Here is a 15,388-nt window from a genome sequence, read left to right as displayed (position 1 = left end):
CATACCTGCAACCCTAGGAGGATTATTTGGGTTTGCTGGCTACTAGTCTTCTGATTGAATAGGAGAACCTTTGTCAATAAAGGCAAAGAGTGCTAGATCAATACACCCAATGTGGACCCTCCCTTACACACACACACACACAGTCAAAGCAAAACCAAGTAATTATCATATTCTCTATGATTCAGGAGTGATATTCTGACCAATTACAAAATCCACTTTAAAATTCTTAACATATTATTAAGCATTCCTCTTTTACTGTGGATCAAGCTCTGAAAGTCTTTAAAAGTTCCAAGGGTGAGCTCTCTGGGGGAATTGATTTGAGTTAGGGTCACCGGAAGCTAACTCTGATCTAGGTGATAGGCAGCATCAGGGCTTCTTCACCTTGGTGTGTTGATAATTGGGATAGGGTCTACCTGTGTTGATGGATTGTTTGGGTTTTTTTTTATTTATTCTGGGAAGGATATGATGAGGTATTATGTTTGGGGATTTTTTTGTTTGTTTTGTTTTGTTTTGTTTGAGAAGGCTCACGCTAGCCTCCCATCTCTCCCTCCTCTTGCCTTGGTCCCCCAAGAGCTGCGATCACAAGCATATGCTACTATACCCAGCTATAGCTGTAGGGTGTTTAGCAGCAAAGCCAGCAGCCTCTCGTGCTAGGCACCTTCATTTCTACTCCCGTGGGCACATGGCAATCCTTGGAACTTGTGTGCCATGGGTTACAGGAAAAGAAACTAAATGTTGTATGTAGAATTATAGCTACAAGTAAGCTGGTCTTGCGATGGGAGGGTACTATAGATCACCCAGTCGGGCCCAGTTTGATCACCAAGGTCCTTGCATGTGGAAGAAAGATGACAGTGTTAACAGGGAGTATTCTGACATGGATGGTTTTAAATGTAGAGAAAAGTCCCTGGCCAAGGGCTGGGCACTGGGCAGCGTTCAGAAGCAGTGAAAGACAAGACGATCTCTAGGAGGAATGCAGTCTATGACCTTGACCTATGACCTTCAAAGTAGTCAGAGGATAGAAGAGTGTTGTCCCAGGACACGTGGAGACTGCTCCAGCAGCCATGGGAGCTAACCCAGCCAGCCCCACTGTGACAGCTAATAAATGTGTCCAAACAGTGCCAAATGGCACTGGGGAGGTAGGGGTGTGGGGGAGGGGAAGAACTACCCTGATTGAGAAATGCTAGCTATACAGAGTACTGTCTTGTTTCCCTAGGAATGGAAAGGAAGGAGTTTGCCATGTATGGTATGAGGGGAAATGGGTGTCCCCACCCAGTCCAGCTAACTCTGTAAGGTGGGAAAGAGGGTGGATGCCAAGCTGACCCCCACCCCCATGCCTCTGGAGCTGCAACGCTATCATCAGGGACGGCATTCCTGTCTGAGCTTGTACATCTTCAGATGGGGGTAGAAAAGAAGCCAAATCGTCTTTAACTGTCCTATAAAAGAGAATATATGTGTATATATAAAAAGCCCCAATAAAACACTGAAATGTCAGTCAAGACCTCAGCAAGGAAAGCCAGAGAGCAGGCAGCATGCCCCTGGGACTGTTTGTGGGAGTCACGGTGGAAGGGAGAGGCCAGAGAGCCCAGCCTGCGCTGCAGGCCACCAAGCCTGGGCCCTGGGCCAGGCACATAGCCCCTGGTTTCTTGGGCCCAACCCTGTGCTGTAATTCTGTTTATTTCATCGAAATCCATATGGTTCTGATTTCATCCTTGTAGCCATCATCTTGGCGTCGCTTTGGAGCCAACAACCACGCAAAAACGCCTTTGCATTTGTTCTGGAGAAGGTGGGAAGCTGTACTCTTCCAGGCTTCAGGGGGTAACCACGAGGCCCACATCTGATTCCTGGGACCTCTCCAGGAGTTCGGGGAGGGAGGAAAATGGATGAAGTTGGTTCTGATTCTGGCAAAGGACCCCAGGGCTGGGTCTGATGGGAGGAGCTTGCTGAGTGTGCTGTAGATAACCAAGGGTTGGTTCCCTTTGCATCTCAAGCATCCCTGTATCTCCCTGCTTCTTCATGGTGGTCACATGAGAACTATAGGCTTGACCTTTCTTTGCTGGGCAGCGGTTGGCCACATCTGGAGCAAGCTAAAGGTGGGTAAAGGGTTAGGTTGAGAAAAGGAAGAAACGGAGTTCAAGGTAAGTGTGTAGAGCAGAGCAAGCTGACTCCTAGTTGGTTCCAGCTACTGTACCAAGGTCAGTAGTTCCCACCCGTCCAGCATGCATTGAAGCACGTGCTCCAGAGGTTATGGAAACATAGGCCCCACCTAGAAGTTTCTGCTGTAGGAAGTCTAACACTTTCTAACAGATTGTCAGGTGAGGTACCATTGCGGCTGCGGCTGCTCGTCCAAGAATCACACTTCCAGAATGTTGATCCAGAATCAAAATAGTGTATGTCAAATGGAAAACAATACTGGTAATAAATATAAACAGGGCTCATCTGCGTAGGGGTGAAGACCCCTTGTTTGAGCTGAATACTCTTGACCATCAACTGTTGTTTTTTTTTATCCCAAGGTGAAATAATACATTTTTCCAGTTATCATATAGTAAAAGCAACCTTTTTGGCATGTAGTTCTATGAATTTTAACACATATAGGTTCATATAGACACCCCGATAATCAGGATATAGAAATTCCATTGTTTACAAAATGTTCGTCCCGTGAGTTCCAGACAAACTTGGTCTACATAACAAGTTCCAGGCCAGTCAAGGCCACATAGTGAGATCCTGTCTCAAAACTTTTTTTCTTTCTGCATGCCCTTTTCATTCATACCTTCCCCACCCAAACTCCTGGCGCCTTCTCCATCTTCTTGGCTTTGTCTGAGAATGTCACATGAATAGAATAACAAACTATGTAACCTTTGACACCAGCGTTTTAGCATGTGATGTCTGCGTTCTGCCAGCTTGAGGCCTGTGGTGAGGTATATATTGCACCACGGTGATGAGGGATGGTTGGAGCCAAGCTGCTCACCTCAAGGCTGAGATGTACACTGTCTCCTTTAAGGACAGTGACCAGAACAACTCCCATTTGGCTTCACTTCTTAAAGTGCCTATCATTTCCTGACAGGTAGGAGACCAAACCCCGAACACTCCGGATTTTGGTGGACATTTAAGATCCAACTGCCAGTCACTGCTCTGAAGGGTTGTGAGTCAGACTGTGTGTGCACACTTGTTTTCATGGGCAAATCCCTGAGAGTAGGCGTGCCGAGTCTGATGGCAAGTGTGTGCTTAGCATCATGGCAAACTGCCACTTCATTGTGGGGGGGCACACTGCTTTCCGTGCCCTCGGCCACCTTTGAGAGTTCCCAGTACTCTGCAACTGCAGCTTCACAGCACTTGGAACCGACAGTCTTCCTTATTCAAGCCTTTCCAGACCACACCTGAGTTCAGAATGAGCCTCACAAAGGATCAGAGACTGGTCCAAGGCACCGGCCTTTATCTAGGATCCTTCTGACTTGGAGACTGTGCTCATTCTTGAGGGTTGGTTGGCTTCAGTGACAGGGAGTTCATTCCACGTTCCACATGCTGAATCTAGGAACCAGGAGCTTGTATGCTGGAGGTGGGGGGTGCTCAGCTCTATCCAGGAGGAATACTAAACAAGGAAACAAGGGGGAAAGATACACATCACAGAAGGTTCTAGACAGCTCCTCTCTCTCTCTCTCTCTCTCTCTCTCTCTCTCTCTCTCTCTCTGTCACACACACACACACACACACACACACACACACACATTATTTTAAGCTAGAGGATCCATTTAGTGTCATTCACCCGGCAGTTGACCTCTTGGCTCTCTGTTTTAGGCAGGCAGTGGCATCTTTGTTTCTAGAGACATTCTTGTATTAACACCCAGGCTGCTTCCCTGTGGAACCTAATGGGTTGAACATTTGTAGTATGGCATACCTGAACTGGATATTCACACAAACCTAGCTGCTTGGCTTTGGATCCACCTCAGGCGGGAGCTGGCTTTCAGAAGGAACCTGTGCAGCCAGTGAGGCCTCAGCTGAAACCAGAGAGGGTGACATAATGGAGGAGATTCCTAAGAACAGAGTCCTCCTCTGGAGACCGTCCCACCCCGCTCAGGGGAAGGAGCCCAGCTGTCCTGGAAGGCGGTGGACATGCTTTTCCGATTGCAGAATACTTCGCTTTCATTTTGAATATCATTTGTTTGGTTGCCATGGCAACGTCAAGGCTCTATTTTAATGCTAACCTGCGTGGTTGCAACTTTCTATATATAAATGCTGCTTTGCACAGTGAATTAGCGGATGCCACGGGGAAGAAGTGGATGTGGGAACTGTGGCAAAAAATAAAAAAATAAAAATGACCAGCCTGTCAGATTTATATGAGGATCAACTTCAGGGCTAAGGTGAGTGGGGACCCTGACACTTTGGCCATCTCTCATGCAGATGCCCCAGGTTAGGAGGAACAGGTTCGACTGTTGACCCGCCAACTCCTACAGGCAGGGAAGGATTTCTTAAATAGCCTTTTGGGTTAGGGGTGGATGCTGCTTTCGAGCGACTCTGGTGCCTCTGCTTTCTGTGGTCCTCATGACTTCAGAGAGTCTGGGTTGCATGGTAACCAAGGTTCCAAAAAGGAAAGGAAGCGACTTGGATGGGGTAGGTGTCTGAGAAGGAGGTGTTCCTGGTTTCTGTGGACTTACCTCAGTGCTCCTATTTGGATCTTTCTTCTTTGGTTTTGATTTTTGTTTTCTTTCCACCATGTGGCGAGTCTCTGTAGAGGCTCCAACTGATGTGCTGGAGTTCTTAGGAGAAACCTGGGAAGGTCTGTGGGAATCAACTGGTATCTTTCTCCTATTGGAGATAACAGACAGGTGACATGTCCTGGCAGAGGTCACACAGCAAGCGGGGCAGGAAAATGGGAGTTCCCTATGGACCTTCTGACCCCCAGGTGCCACACTGTGCATTTTCTGCTGCGAGGGCAGGGCAGCATACGGAGGGCACGGAGGGCATGTATCAGTCAGAGGAGCCGCAGAAGGGAAGCCCGGTCAGGGGTACGCCTTTCTGTGTTCGAGCTGGAGAAGAGTAATGGGCATGTGATTATATAATGAGACCCAGAAGACAGCTTTGGGAACAAGCATAAAGTTCAAGTGCAGAAAACTTGTGTTTATATGGATTCGAGCTCTTTCTACCCATGGGACAATTTTCCTAGTTTTCCTGAGGCTTTGTTGCCCTTGGGACACTCAGAGGATGCTGACCATGTTCCCACAGCCTTGCAGTGAGTTAGGGTCACATTTGGAGTGATCCCACAGAGGACAGCTTTGGGATGTAGTGGGGGGGGGGTGACTTGCTTGAGGACAGCATGCTTTGCCAACTGCGAGCATCCACAAGTGTCAGACAGCTGTTCTGTTCTCCAGTAGTTGGGAAAGGGCAAGCTGGTGTTAGAGGATCTTGGCCAACACAGGACAAGTATATTGTTAGAATATCACATTTTAGTGTCCTCTCCTATAATATCAGGCATATTATGAATATTTCAAGGGTGTATGTCTGAAGACATCGACCCTGTTCTTTCTATTGCTGCTGTGATATTTGGTCCCACTAGTTTGCCCACGCTGCTCTTGAACTCCCAGAGTCCAATCTTCTTGCCTCATCCTACTGAATAGATAAAAGAACTACAGGTGCATGCTACTGTACCCTACAATCAATCAGTCTGTCTGTCTGTCTGTCTAACTCTCTCCTCCTCTCCCCTCCCGTTCTTTCTGACAGTGTCTCAAAATATAGGCGAGACTGGAATCAACAATCCTCCTGCCTCTGCCCTCCAAGTGCTAGAGTCACAAGCCTGATGTCGTCACTACCCCACCTAGTTCTAAAGGAAAAGATTCAGTAAAATGAGATTGTATCTGGGGATCAGTGTTTCTTGAAACTTGAGTCCCAAGTCACACATTCCATGCCATCAGTGTCTAGCACGATAAACAAAATGTCTTGGTGCCTACGTATAGCAAGGGTCAGTGTAGGTTTTAGACCATTAAGGAAAATAAGCTTATTTTGGCATTTATCAAACTTTCAAAAGAAATAGAAGTTTGGAAGTTGTCGGCCTCAAGTAGAGTGGTGACTCAATGACCCCAGGATCCCAACAGAATGGCTGTGGATTCCCTTTCCAGTAGAACTCTGGCTCCCCAGGAGGGAGAAGGGCAGGCTTGGGTTGGGTCAGTGTGCAGCGCTGAGAAGCCCCTGTAGAAGCACAGGCAGTGTGAAGCTGCCTAATTGGGAAGTGGCCGGCCTGGCGACAAGGATGGAGCTGTTGTCTTCTCTCTGACAAGCAAACAGGAGTAAGAAAACACCTATGGTGCTGTGCTCAGGCCCCAGGACAGCTCCATCTAACAGCCTCGGGCAAGACATCTGTGACCCAAGTTAATGGAGACCTCTATCACTGTCACTCTATGCCCCAGGACACTCATTCTTGTGTCCCTGAGGCCTGCAGCAATGAATTCTTCACACCTCTTGGGAGGCTCCAATCCCACCCTCCTCCCACCAGACTCCATGTCCCCAGGTGCTGACTCTCTGGACACTGTGATGACTGAGTCAGCTCTCCAGGCATCCGTCCTAACCCAGGCTCAAATCCTTAACCTCTTTGGTCATCTTCACACACCTTCCTCTCCAACACTCTCTCCAGCTGATGGGTAGGAAGCCAAGTAGGACAGATTTTCCAGGGTCTCTTCTGTCCAAGAAAATGTATCTGTGCTACTACAGAGGAAAGCCTAGTACAGGCAGGGGAGAGAGCTCTGGAGGTAGGCAGGGAGGTGGCCACAGTGCGGTTCTTGGCTTCCCAAGATAGCCTAGAAACCAGCACTGAGATATAGGGTCAGTGGTAAGAGGTCCATTAAACTGGACAGCTTGGACAGATCTGCTGCCTGGCAGCCTGGGGAAGTGTCATTCAGCTCTTTAAAACCAAAAGCCCCTCTTCACATGACAGGGTATGCAGATAGCCAACAGATAAAGCCAGCAGTCACAGCTGGTGACCAGTGGGCAAAATCAAAGCAGAACAGTGAGATCTGTGACTTCGTTGTGATTTTATATCTGTTTACTGCTCCCCCCCCCCATGACGTTTCATTTAAATACTGTTCAGTTGATTATCAGCATCTTTAAATCAGCACATTTCAAGAACAAAAATTCAGAGTTCCAGCTCCTCCCAGCCTGCTGTCTCTTGGGGCTCTGATGTGCTGCTGCTGGCTCTCCGGTGTGCTCTCCAGTGTGCCCCAGTCCCCACCCGCCTCTGCTCATCACCATCCCTGAGGCCAGCATGTGGTCATTGTTATTTCACGTAGGTGGGGATGTGTGTGTGAAAAATTCCGTGCACCCATTCCACCGTAATTGTTAAAGAGTCTATTCCTGCCAGGTGTGTGGTGCATTTGGGATTGTGCCCTGGAGTGCCATTGCCTCTTGGAGGCCAGAAGAGGGTGTCAGAGCCGGTGGAGCTGAAGTTACAGATCTTTGTAAACTCCTTGACATGGGTACATGAAGAGCAAATCCTCCGCAAGAGCAGTATATGCTCTTAGCCACCGAGTCCCCTTTTGGTTGACCTCTGACTCTTCCGCCTGTAGATTCATTGATACGATGTTGATGGATGTCTTAGTCTGTTTTGTGTCGTCCTAATACTGACAACTAAGTAAGTTACAAAGTCTAGAGATTTACTTGATACATAGTTGTAGAGTTAGGGAAATCTGAAACCCTGGTGGTAACATCTAATGGAGGGACTTCTCGGGGTGGCATCCCATAGTGGAAGGCAGAAAGAGAACAGAGTCCAAGGGAGTCACATGCAGAAAGGGGCCAGACTTGTTTTGTTAGCAAGCCCATCCTCGAAGTGACTAAGCCACTCCAGAGATAGCAACACTAATCTACCTATGAAGGCAGGGCCCTCCTGACCTAATTAGCACTTAAAGGGCCCAACTCCTAACATTGTTGCATTGAATATTAAGTCTCCATCCTGAGAACTCAGGGTTGTATTCTAACCTAAAAAACAAACGAGATTGGCACCTTCAGCTGACCTTTAGGGAAAGTATATGGCCATAGCTCCACATTCAGGAAATTGAGTCTCATTCCAAGGGACCAGGTGGGCTGCTCAGACTTAGCAAGGATAACCAGGCATTGAAGGTGCTGGAGGTCTTTGGATGAAAATGCACTACCAATTCTTTTTATTTATTTATTTACTTTTGAGACAGGGTTTCTCTGTGTGTAGCCCCAACTGTCCTCCTGCCTCTGCCTCCCAAGTGCCGGGATTAAAGGCATGTGCCACCACCTTCAGGTTCTTTATAGCATCTAGGCAAGGGTCAACCACATGCTGGTTTCAAATCCCCTGCTGGTAACTCACATGCCATTTCACAATCACTTGGTCACTTCCAGCTGCCTTTCAGGCTAAGGGCTTTGATTGCTGCAGTAGACAGTCTATGTGAGCCCTTTCCAAATGGATTGCTTGGAGAATTGACCCAACGCCCTTGTTTCACAGGCTCTAGCCAAACCACGGATGACTTTGTCTCCCTGGCCCATTTCATTTCTATGTGCTTTGGGGAACTGGGGTTGGGGTTAAATATAAGAGCCCTCCCATGGCAGAGCAGACTGGCACATGGGCACTGCTGTCTCTGCCCACTGGACTTCCAGTTTTTCTTCCTCACTCTACTCTTGCTCTTGGTGCACAGGTCATTGCAGAAAAAGAGATGTCCACATGCAGATAAGCTGACAGGCACAGCTCAGAGTCTGGGAAGAAGCCAACTCGACCCCTGACGCCACACATACACAGGGTTCCATGCAGTCCAGGCTGGCCTCAAACTCATTATGATAAACCAGGATCAACTTGAACTCCTTGGTCCTTCTGCCTTTACCTCCTGAGTGCTGGGACTACAGGCCTGTATCAGCATGGCCAGTTGATGACTTCTGGGAATTGAACTCATGTATGCTGGGTAGGCATTCAGTCAATTGAACACCATCTCATGCATCTCTTATGCACATCTGTGTCTGGAGACAGATTTGAATAAAAGACTCTCTTTGTGCTTGTAAGTAGCTGATGAGTGCTCATCCCAGGCCACTTCAACCAGAGCAGCCCTGGGTGGAGAAGTTAAGCAGGGTGGGGGTTTCTTTCCCAGGAGACGGTTTCTTTCCAGGTTTACAGAATTCAGTGTAGAGGGAAGGAGGCTTGTGTGATTAGCGGGTTAGTGTGGGAGCCTCATCTCTAGCTGCTTCTGCCTCTTGCTTTGGTGGATGAGTAGAAGCTCCCTGCGAGAGTTTCTCGTTCTGTCAGAGTCCACACAAAACTGCTCGCAGCTGCTCAGCACTCAGTGGCCACCTCCCGGGAGACGTTTCACCGCATAGGATGCTGGTAAGAGCTCTCGCTTGTAGGAATGCATGTGCTGTGATTTTGCTACTTACCTTCTTAACAGTCCACTTCCCCCTGCTGCTGCCTCTCTCTCCAGTTAACTAGCCTCCCTACTAGCATTGCCTTCCCAGAGTCAAAGGGATAATGAGGCAGCTGGCTGCCTGGCTTCCTCTGCAGACTAGAGGAAGGGAGGCAGCAGAGGTTCAGTACAGGGAACCAGGGGCAGCCTGGGGTGAAGAGGAATTGGTAGTAGGCTTAGAGACAGAACATCAGCTTCAAACCACACTACGAAGTGAAAATAAGAATTCCCCCAAGACTCAAATAAGCTAATACATATCAGCCTCGTGGCGCCCAACAGACATTGTGCAGCACCTAAGGGCAGCAAACACATCAGATCTCATGACAAAACCCAGGCACTGGAACTGGCTGCAGTTTTCCAATGGGCGGGAAATGGGGAAACTTAGGTCCCCATGTCCCCCTATTTAATCTGTCTCCTTTTGAGGTAAGGGCCTATAGGAAAAAAGCGAAGGCATGCGTGGCTCATCTCAGGAAGGGTGACAGGGCCTTTGCATGATGGTCTGCACCTCTTGTTGGAGGTCCGGAAGTGGGCGCTACATACCTTGCCCTGAAAATCTCTGTGTCTTCCAGCCCTCTTGTCTGGCTAGAGCATTGAGTCTTGGTGATAGAGAAATAGTCAGGTGGGGATTCACAAAGGGGAAATTCAAGTGTGCTTAGCCAGTCCTACATCCGTGAGAACAGCAGGTGGTGGTCCTCGGAATCCCTCTCTTGTCATTTCCGTGTCCTTCCTCCTGCTCCTGCGGTCAGCCTGGTCAGTGTCAGGGAGGTTAGACAGTGTTGTTCCCAGTCAGCCTGGTCAGTGTCAGGAAGGTTAGACAGTGTCCTTCTGGGGAATCCTGCACAGTCTGCTGGGAAGGCCCAGGCAGCATCAGCCAGTGAGCCCTGATGTCCTCAGACGATGGCAGCTTACAAAGGTCACTCAGAGACTTAGCAGGTGATGGAAAGCTTTGCAAAGCTAACCCATTTCTACCAGCTTCCCTACCCTCTGGCTGAATGATCACCAAACCTCTGTTAGATAGAGATTTACTGTGTAGTCCAAGCTAGGCCCCAGACTCAGTGCGAGTTCTACCGTGTGCCATCATGTTGGCTTGTATTTTCATTTGTATGTGTTGGGGAGAAAAGACCAGTTTCACTTAGGGAAGTGGTTTTCTAAGCTTATTCAAGCAGAATGTGATTGGAACCTAGTGTGTGCTTTTTCTGGGGTCGTCTGAAGACCAGAAGCTGGGTTTGGGTTTGGGGCAGGCCACTGGGTGAGTGGTTTGTGGGGCTTCTGCTTGCCTATACTCCTGCTCCCAGCCCTGGGTAGTCACAAACATCTCATGCTGGAAATCTCTGTAGGATGTTCTCTCCAGAAGCCATGGAATCTTCCAGGCCCTCCTGTTTGGCTGGAGTGCTGAATTGTAGGGTAGGGAAGATAGATAAAGAGGATTTGACAAAGGGAAAAGCAAGGGGCTCCTGACATCACTCTGTGTTCACAGATGTTTCCTCCCCGGGCCTCTTCCTCCACAGGGCTCACTGGCCACAAATAAATGGGAAGTGGCTGTCAGTGTCACCTCTCCACGAGGATCGCTAAGGTCCTAAGCCAGGCTTTGGCTGCTGCTGTACCATCTGACCGCAGATCATTCTGTAGCCTCAGTGGTTATATTGTAATGCTCACATTAAGATCAGGGCAACCAGAGGACACTCTGTATTGAGACCTGGGAGGCTTGGTGTTCATTCCTAGTCTCCGGCCCTCAACTTCCCCATCTGTAAAATGGCAAGATGGAATCAAGGGAACATTAATGCACTGCCTCCCACTACCACGGTCTGGATCCGAGATGGATCCCTTCAGAGGGGATGGAGAGTCGAAAGGACAGTCTTTATCCCTGATATTGAAAATTTGCCACACAGCACCGCTCACTGTCTACACAGAGCAAGAAATGACTCACACCTGAATGGAGACTTCCCCAACGCCACCTCTCCGAGGTAGATTTCACTGTCAGTGCCTAGAGTCTAAGTGGGTGGTGTCTTCCCTTGCATGCCCAAGACAAGCCTTCCTGTTTCTGTCACACACGAGATGTTAGCACAGCATGCTTGGGTATGCCTGTGATTGCAAAGTTTTGGGAAAGAGGGTCCCATTTGCAGCTTGCTAAACAGTAACAGAGCATACATATATTTATATTGCAATCTAATATAACTTTAAGGTATTTAAGGACGACCTTGAATTCGCGGTTCTTTCACCTCTGCCTCCTGAGTGCTGGCTGGGGTTGCAGGGTTAAGTGATGCCGGAGGTCCAGTCCACGCCGGCTGGGCAGGTGCTCTACCAGTTGAGCCGCACTCCCGGTCCCATTCATTTCTTTTGTTCCTTCCTTATCGTTTTTGAGACAACAGAGCTTCCAAACTCACAGTGTAGCTGAAGATGACTCTTGGCGTCTAGTCCTCAGGCTGCTACCTCCTGAGTCCTCCCAGACATGTGCCACCCTGCTCAGTTCCAAATTCCGTATTTCGGGAGCAGCGCTTCTCCACCGCTCTCCTGCTGGGGATCTGAGTGAGCAGGTTCCTGTCGTGAGCCCCCACTCATGCGTTTCCATCCTTAGGTCATCCCTTTGATCTCAGCTGTGTTTTTCCACTCCAACTTTCTCTTCCTCTCTCCGAGGTCACGACTTCTGACAGTTTCCCGAGTTTCTTCTAAATTGTTTTCTGAGATGCATTCTTCCTTTGAGCTTTCAGCTTGGCATTTCCTCATCTGGGGCCACCTCTCCTACCATCCAAGCCTCCTTTCTTCTCATTCTCGTGGGACCTGTGCTAGCACACAGAACGCACGTGGCATATACCTCCAAATACAGCACCTCTTGACCTCTGTGCCTTTTTTGCTTGCAGGAAGGTTGTCTGCCTTTCTAGCGACTATCCCATGGTTTTCCTAACACACACACATGCACACACGCACACACGTGCACATGCTTCTGTCCAGTTCCCCGTTCCAGTTTCACAGTGGCTTTCAGAGCAGGTGAGCAACTTGCCAAGCCCCTCGCATCACCCTGCGCTCCCTGCTGCCCGGTTTGCTGGCAACTTCTAGGCTTCAATGGCAGGTGTAGAAGGAAGGGTAGGTCCTTGATACATGAGTGCCCAGAGGGGGGATGAGATCACTGCCAATCCTGTCCCTCCAGTTAGAAACAGGAACTGGCGAAGGCATAGCTTGCATGCATCTCTACTCAGGGGGCAGGTGGTGAGGGCGCAAATGTGGCTTCCTCCTCCCACAGCCCACCCTTGCTCTGGAAGACATCTTTCTTCACTCTTCTGCTGACCTTGTAACTCCTGAGTGGTTTCTCCAGTTGTCTTTGTCTCTCCCAAGATTGAGTAAGTGCTTCCTTCTTTCTTTTCTTCTTTTTGCTAACTCAATAGTGAGTCAGTGGCAAATTGACCGGCATCTCTGGAGGAGCTTCCAGCACCCCTACCATGGGCCTCACTTCTATTTCCTTTCTCTGCCCCTTTTCTTCCCCATAGTGAGTCAGAGCTGTGTGTCTTCAGGGAATTCAGGTTTGGTTTTCTAGGATTGCAAAAGCAAACCCAAGACCATTTTCTAGATGTGCCAGGCTGCTTTTCTACGCAACCTGAATGTTTATAATGAAAGATCCACCAGGTAATTTTAGATCATGTGGAGATGACAGCTTTCAAGTAAGTGTATTTTTGTAGATGACAGAAAAATAAAAATAAAACCGCCAAATCATACCTGTGATTTCTTAGATGTTATTACTTAGACCGAGGCTTAATTTAAGTTGGCTCTTAGTTCAAAACTTTTGAGTAGGCCAGGGTTATGGTTCAGTAACATGTATGTGGCCCCATATTCCATGCCCAGCACTGCTTAAAAAAAATTAAAAATAATAATGGTTCTAAGGCACAGGGGTGTGATCATTTGTAGCAGCAGACTAAGAATGACTGAACCTGGGAGACACTGAGCTGGGGAACCCCTTAGAATCGTGGGGACCTAGCTCAGGCATTAGTCAGGCTTCGTAGCAGTCTCCTTTACCCACTGAGCCATCTCTCCAGCTCTCAAAAGGTTTTAAAAACTGAACACCATTTCTGATTTGTTCAGTCAGTCTTGGGGATCTTTCTGTGGTGTGGACATATAGAACCTTCTACATACTGCATACTGGAGCTTGGCTGCCTGTCCCTTAACCTCTGCCCTGCACACCCTCAGACCTGGCTGGAGCTGCCACTCCTTGGGGCTGTGTTTTTTCTTTGTCCAATAGCAGCTCATATTAGCATCTTCTCTTCAAGCTCAGGACCTACCAGCTCCTCCTGGGCCTCGGATCAGCTCCTAATCCATCCTCCCCTTCCCAAGATATGCAGGGGTCAGGCCCTCTAGGTATTGAGGAGTGTTGGCATGCTGGAATCCCTTCCTAGTTTGATGTGTGAGACATTGTATTAAGTCCCCTGTGGAACCCTGAACACTGGTTCCTGGGTGAGGACAAAGGAAGATGGGATAAGGACCTGATTCTTTCCTCAAAGAGGCTTGGAGAAGGCCTTGGGGAACAGTGTATACCAATAAAGGGGATGGGGGAGGAGAATTTGAGTTCAGAGAGCATGGGTCAGGAGAGGATTTGTTCTCCTGTGTCTGGAGTTCAGCTCCCCCATCTTTCCTTATGAACCCTGAATTCACCTACAGGATTTGGCCACCAGCTCCACATATCCAGGGCCATACTGACCTCCACGGCCCATGTGAAACACGGACACAGCCCTCAAGTCGTGGTAACACACTTGGGTTGAACTTGGATCTAGAGCCAATAAACTCTACGCCTCACCCCTAAACTGGTTCCCATCCCAGCTTGGATGCCAGGATCTGGTTCTGGCTTTTCCCGTTCTCTTTGGAACCAGCTTCACTTTCTCCCACTGCCCTTGTCCCATTGGATACCCAGCTGCTTTGTGCTTCTTGCATCATGTCCCTGGCACTTGGGTTAAGCCCTTCCTCTTTATCCCCACTGTGGGGCAAATTCTTTATCTTCTCAGAAGCCTCCCTTCATCCTCCCAGCCCACAGGGATCCCGCCCTCCCTGGATTCTGAAAGCACTTATTGTCTCCAGACTTAGCCTTTTGGCATGGCTACAGTCTGTCTTGAAAGCTGTTTCTCCCCTCCCCCACCTCCACCCCCCGTTTGTGACTTATCTCTAGCTTCCAAATTTTAAGAGCTGGACATTACTGTAATAGTGCTCGCGTCCTCCATAGCAACAGGAAAAGATGATTAGTAACTATTAGCTGGTTAATTGATCACGGAACCCAGGGACCACACGTGAGGAAGGGGATGCCTGATACCCTATCCTCTGGAGACTGCGCGGGGGTGAATAACTTCTCCCTTCATAACTATGAAGCATTTAGGAAAAGTGAGTCATCAGCATAGCCAGATGTTCCTTCTTATTAATTATCATTATAACACAACCCGATTCATCCTGCAGAGGACCAGGGCCTGCAGCAAAGCGGCCAGCTTGGGTTGATAGTTTTCAACCCAGTTGAAACAAAGAATAATGCCTGTGGGTCAGTCGTGTCTGGCTCTATGAAAATGAATACCAGTCTCTTGCCCTTCAATCGTGAGCTCCTCTCCTTTGCACCTATGGCCCTGGATGTAGACATCGGCCTGATTACAGAGATGGAGAGCTCCTTAGTTTCTTTCTCAGAGCCAACTCTGAAGAAAGGAGGACCATTAATAAAACAAAACTCAAGTGACTTCCCAAATGAAACTCGGAATCTATTACGCAGTTATGGATAACCAGGTTATCCCTGAGTCTTTCAGATCCTGAGAGATTAGCTTAGGGAAATCCTAAAGAAGAAAGTCTTCAGGACTAGCTTCTGCTTAGCCCAGGTTTAGCCTGTTTCCTGGTTTATGATGGCCCATCTGGCTATGAGATGGTGGCCACAGTGGATTGGCAAGGGCAGTCAGTAGTCTGCGTGGTCAATGATACACTGTTCCTTGTGGATGTATCTGCTTCTCTGTGTAACACGGGGCCAAGATGGTACTGATGACAAC

At 48.6% G+C, this 15,388-nt stretch overlaps 1 protein-coding gene across 4 annotated transcripts in view; it reads left to right on the top strand.

The window, feature by feature from the left end:
* The window catches only part of Gas7 (growth arrest specific 7), a 231,851-nt gene that overhangs the window by 113,039 nt on the left and 103,424 nt on the right, over nucleotides 1-15,388 (top strand). The window contains exon 1 of one of the 4 annotated variants that reach the window (XM_041664091.1): nucleotides 4,283-4,355. The exons of 2 other annotated variants lie outside the window; for them this stretch is intronic. In XM_041664091.1, the coding sequence (XP_041520025.1) occupies nucleotides 4,332-4,355 (24 nt within the window). In that variant the 5' untranslated portion in view covers nucleotides 4,283-4,331. Of the gene's footprint in view, nucleotides 1-4,282; nucleotides 4,356-15,388 lie in introns of those variants that run through there. One more of the 4 variants, XM_041664095.1, reaches the window with a different exon arrangement.

This window comes from Microtus oregoni, unplaced genomic scaffold, assembly GCF_018167655.1.
Source record: "Microtus oregoni isolate MIOR12 unplaced genomic scaffold, Mior012 000015F_ref0000493, whole genome shotgun sequence".
Classification (NCBI taxonomy): Eukaryota; Metazoa; Chordata; class Mammalia; order Rodentia; family Cricetidae; genus Microtus; species Microtus oregoni.
Note: the sequence above shows the minus strand (reverse complement) of the source record. Positions and strands in the feature narration are given on the sequence as shown.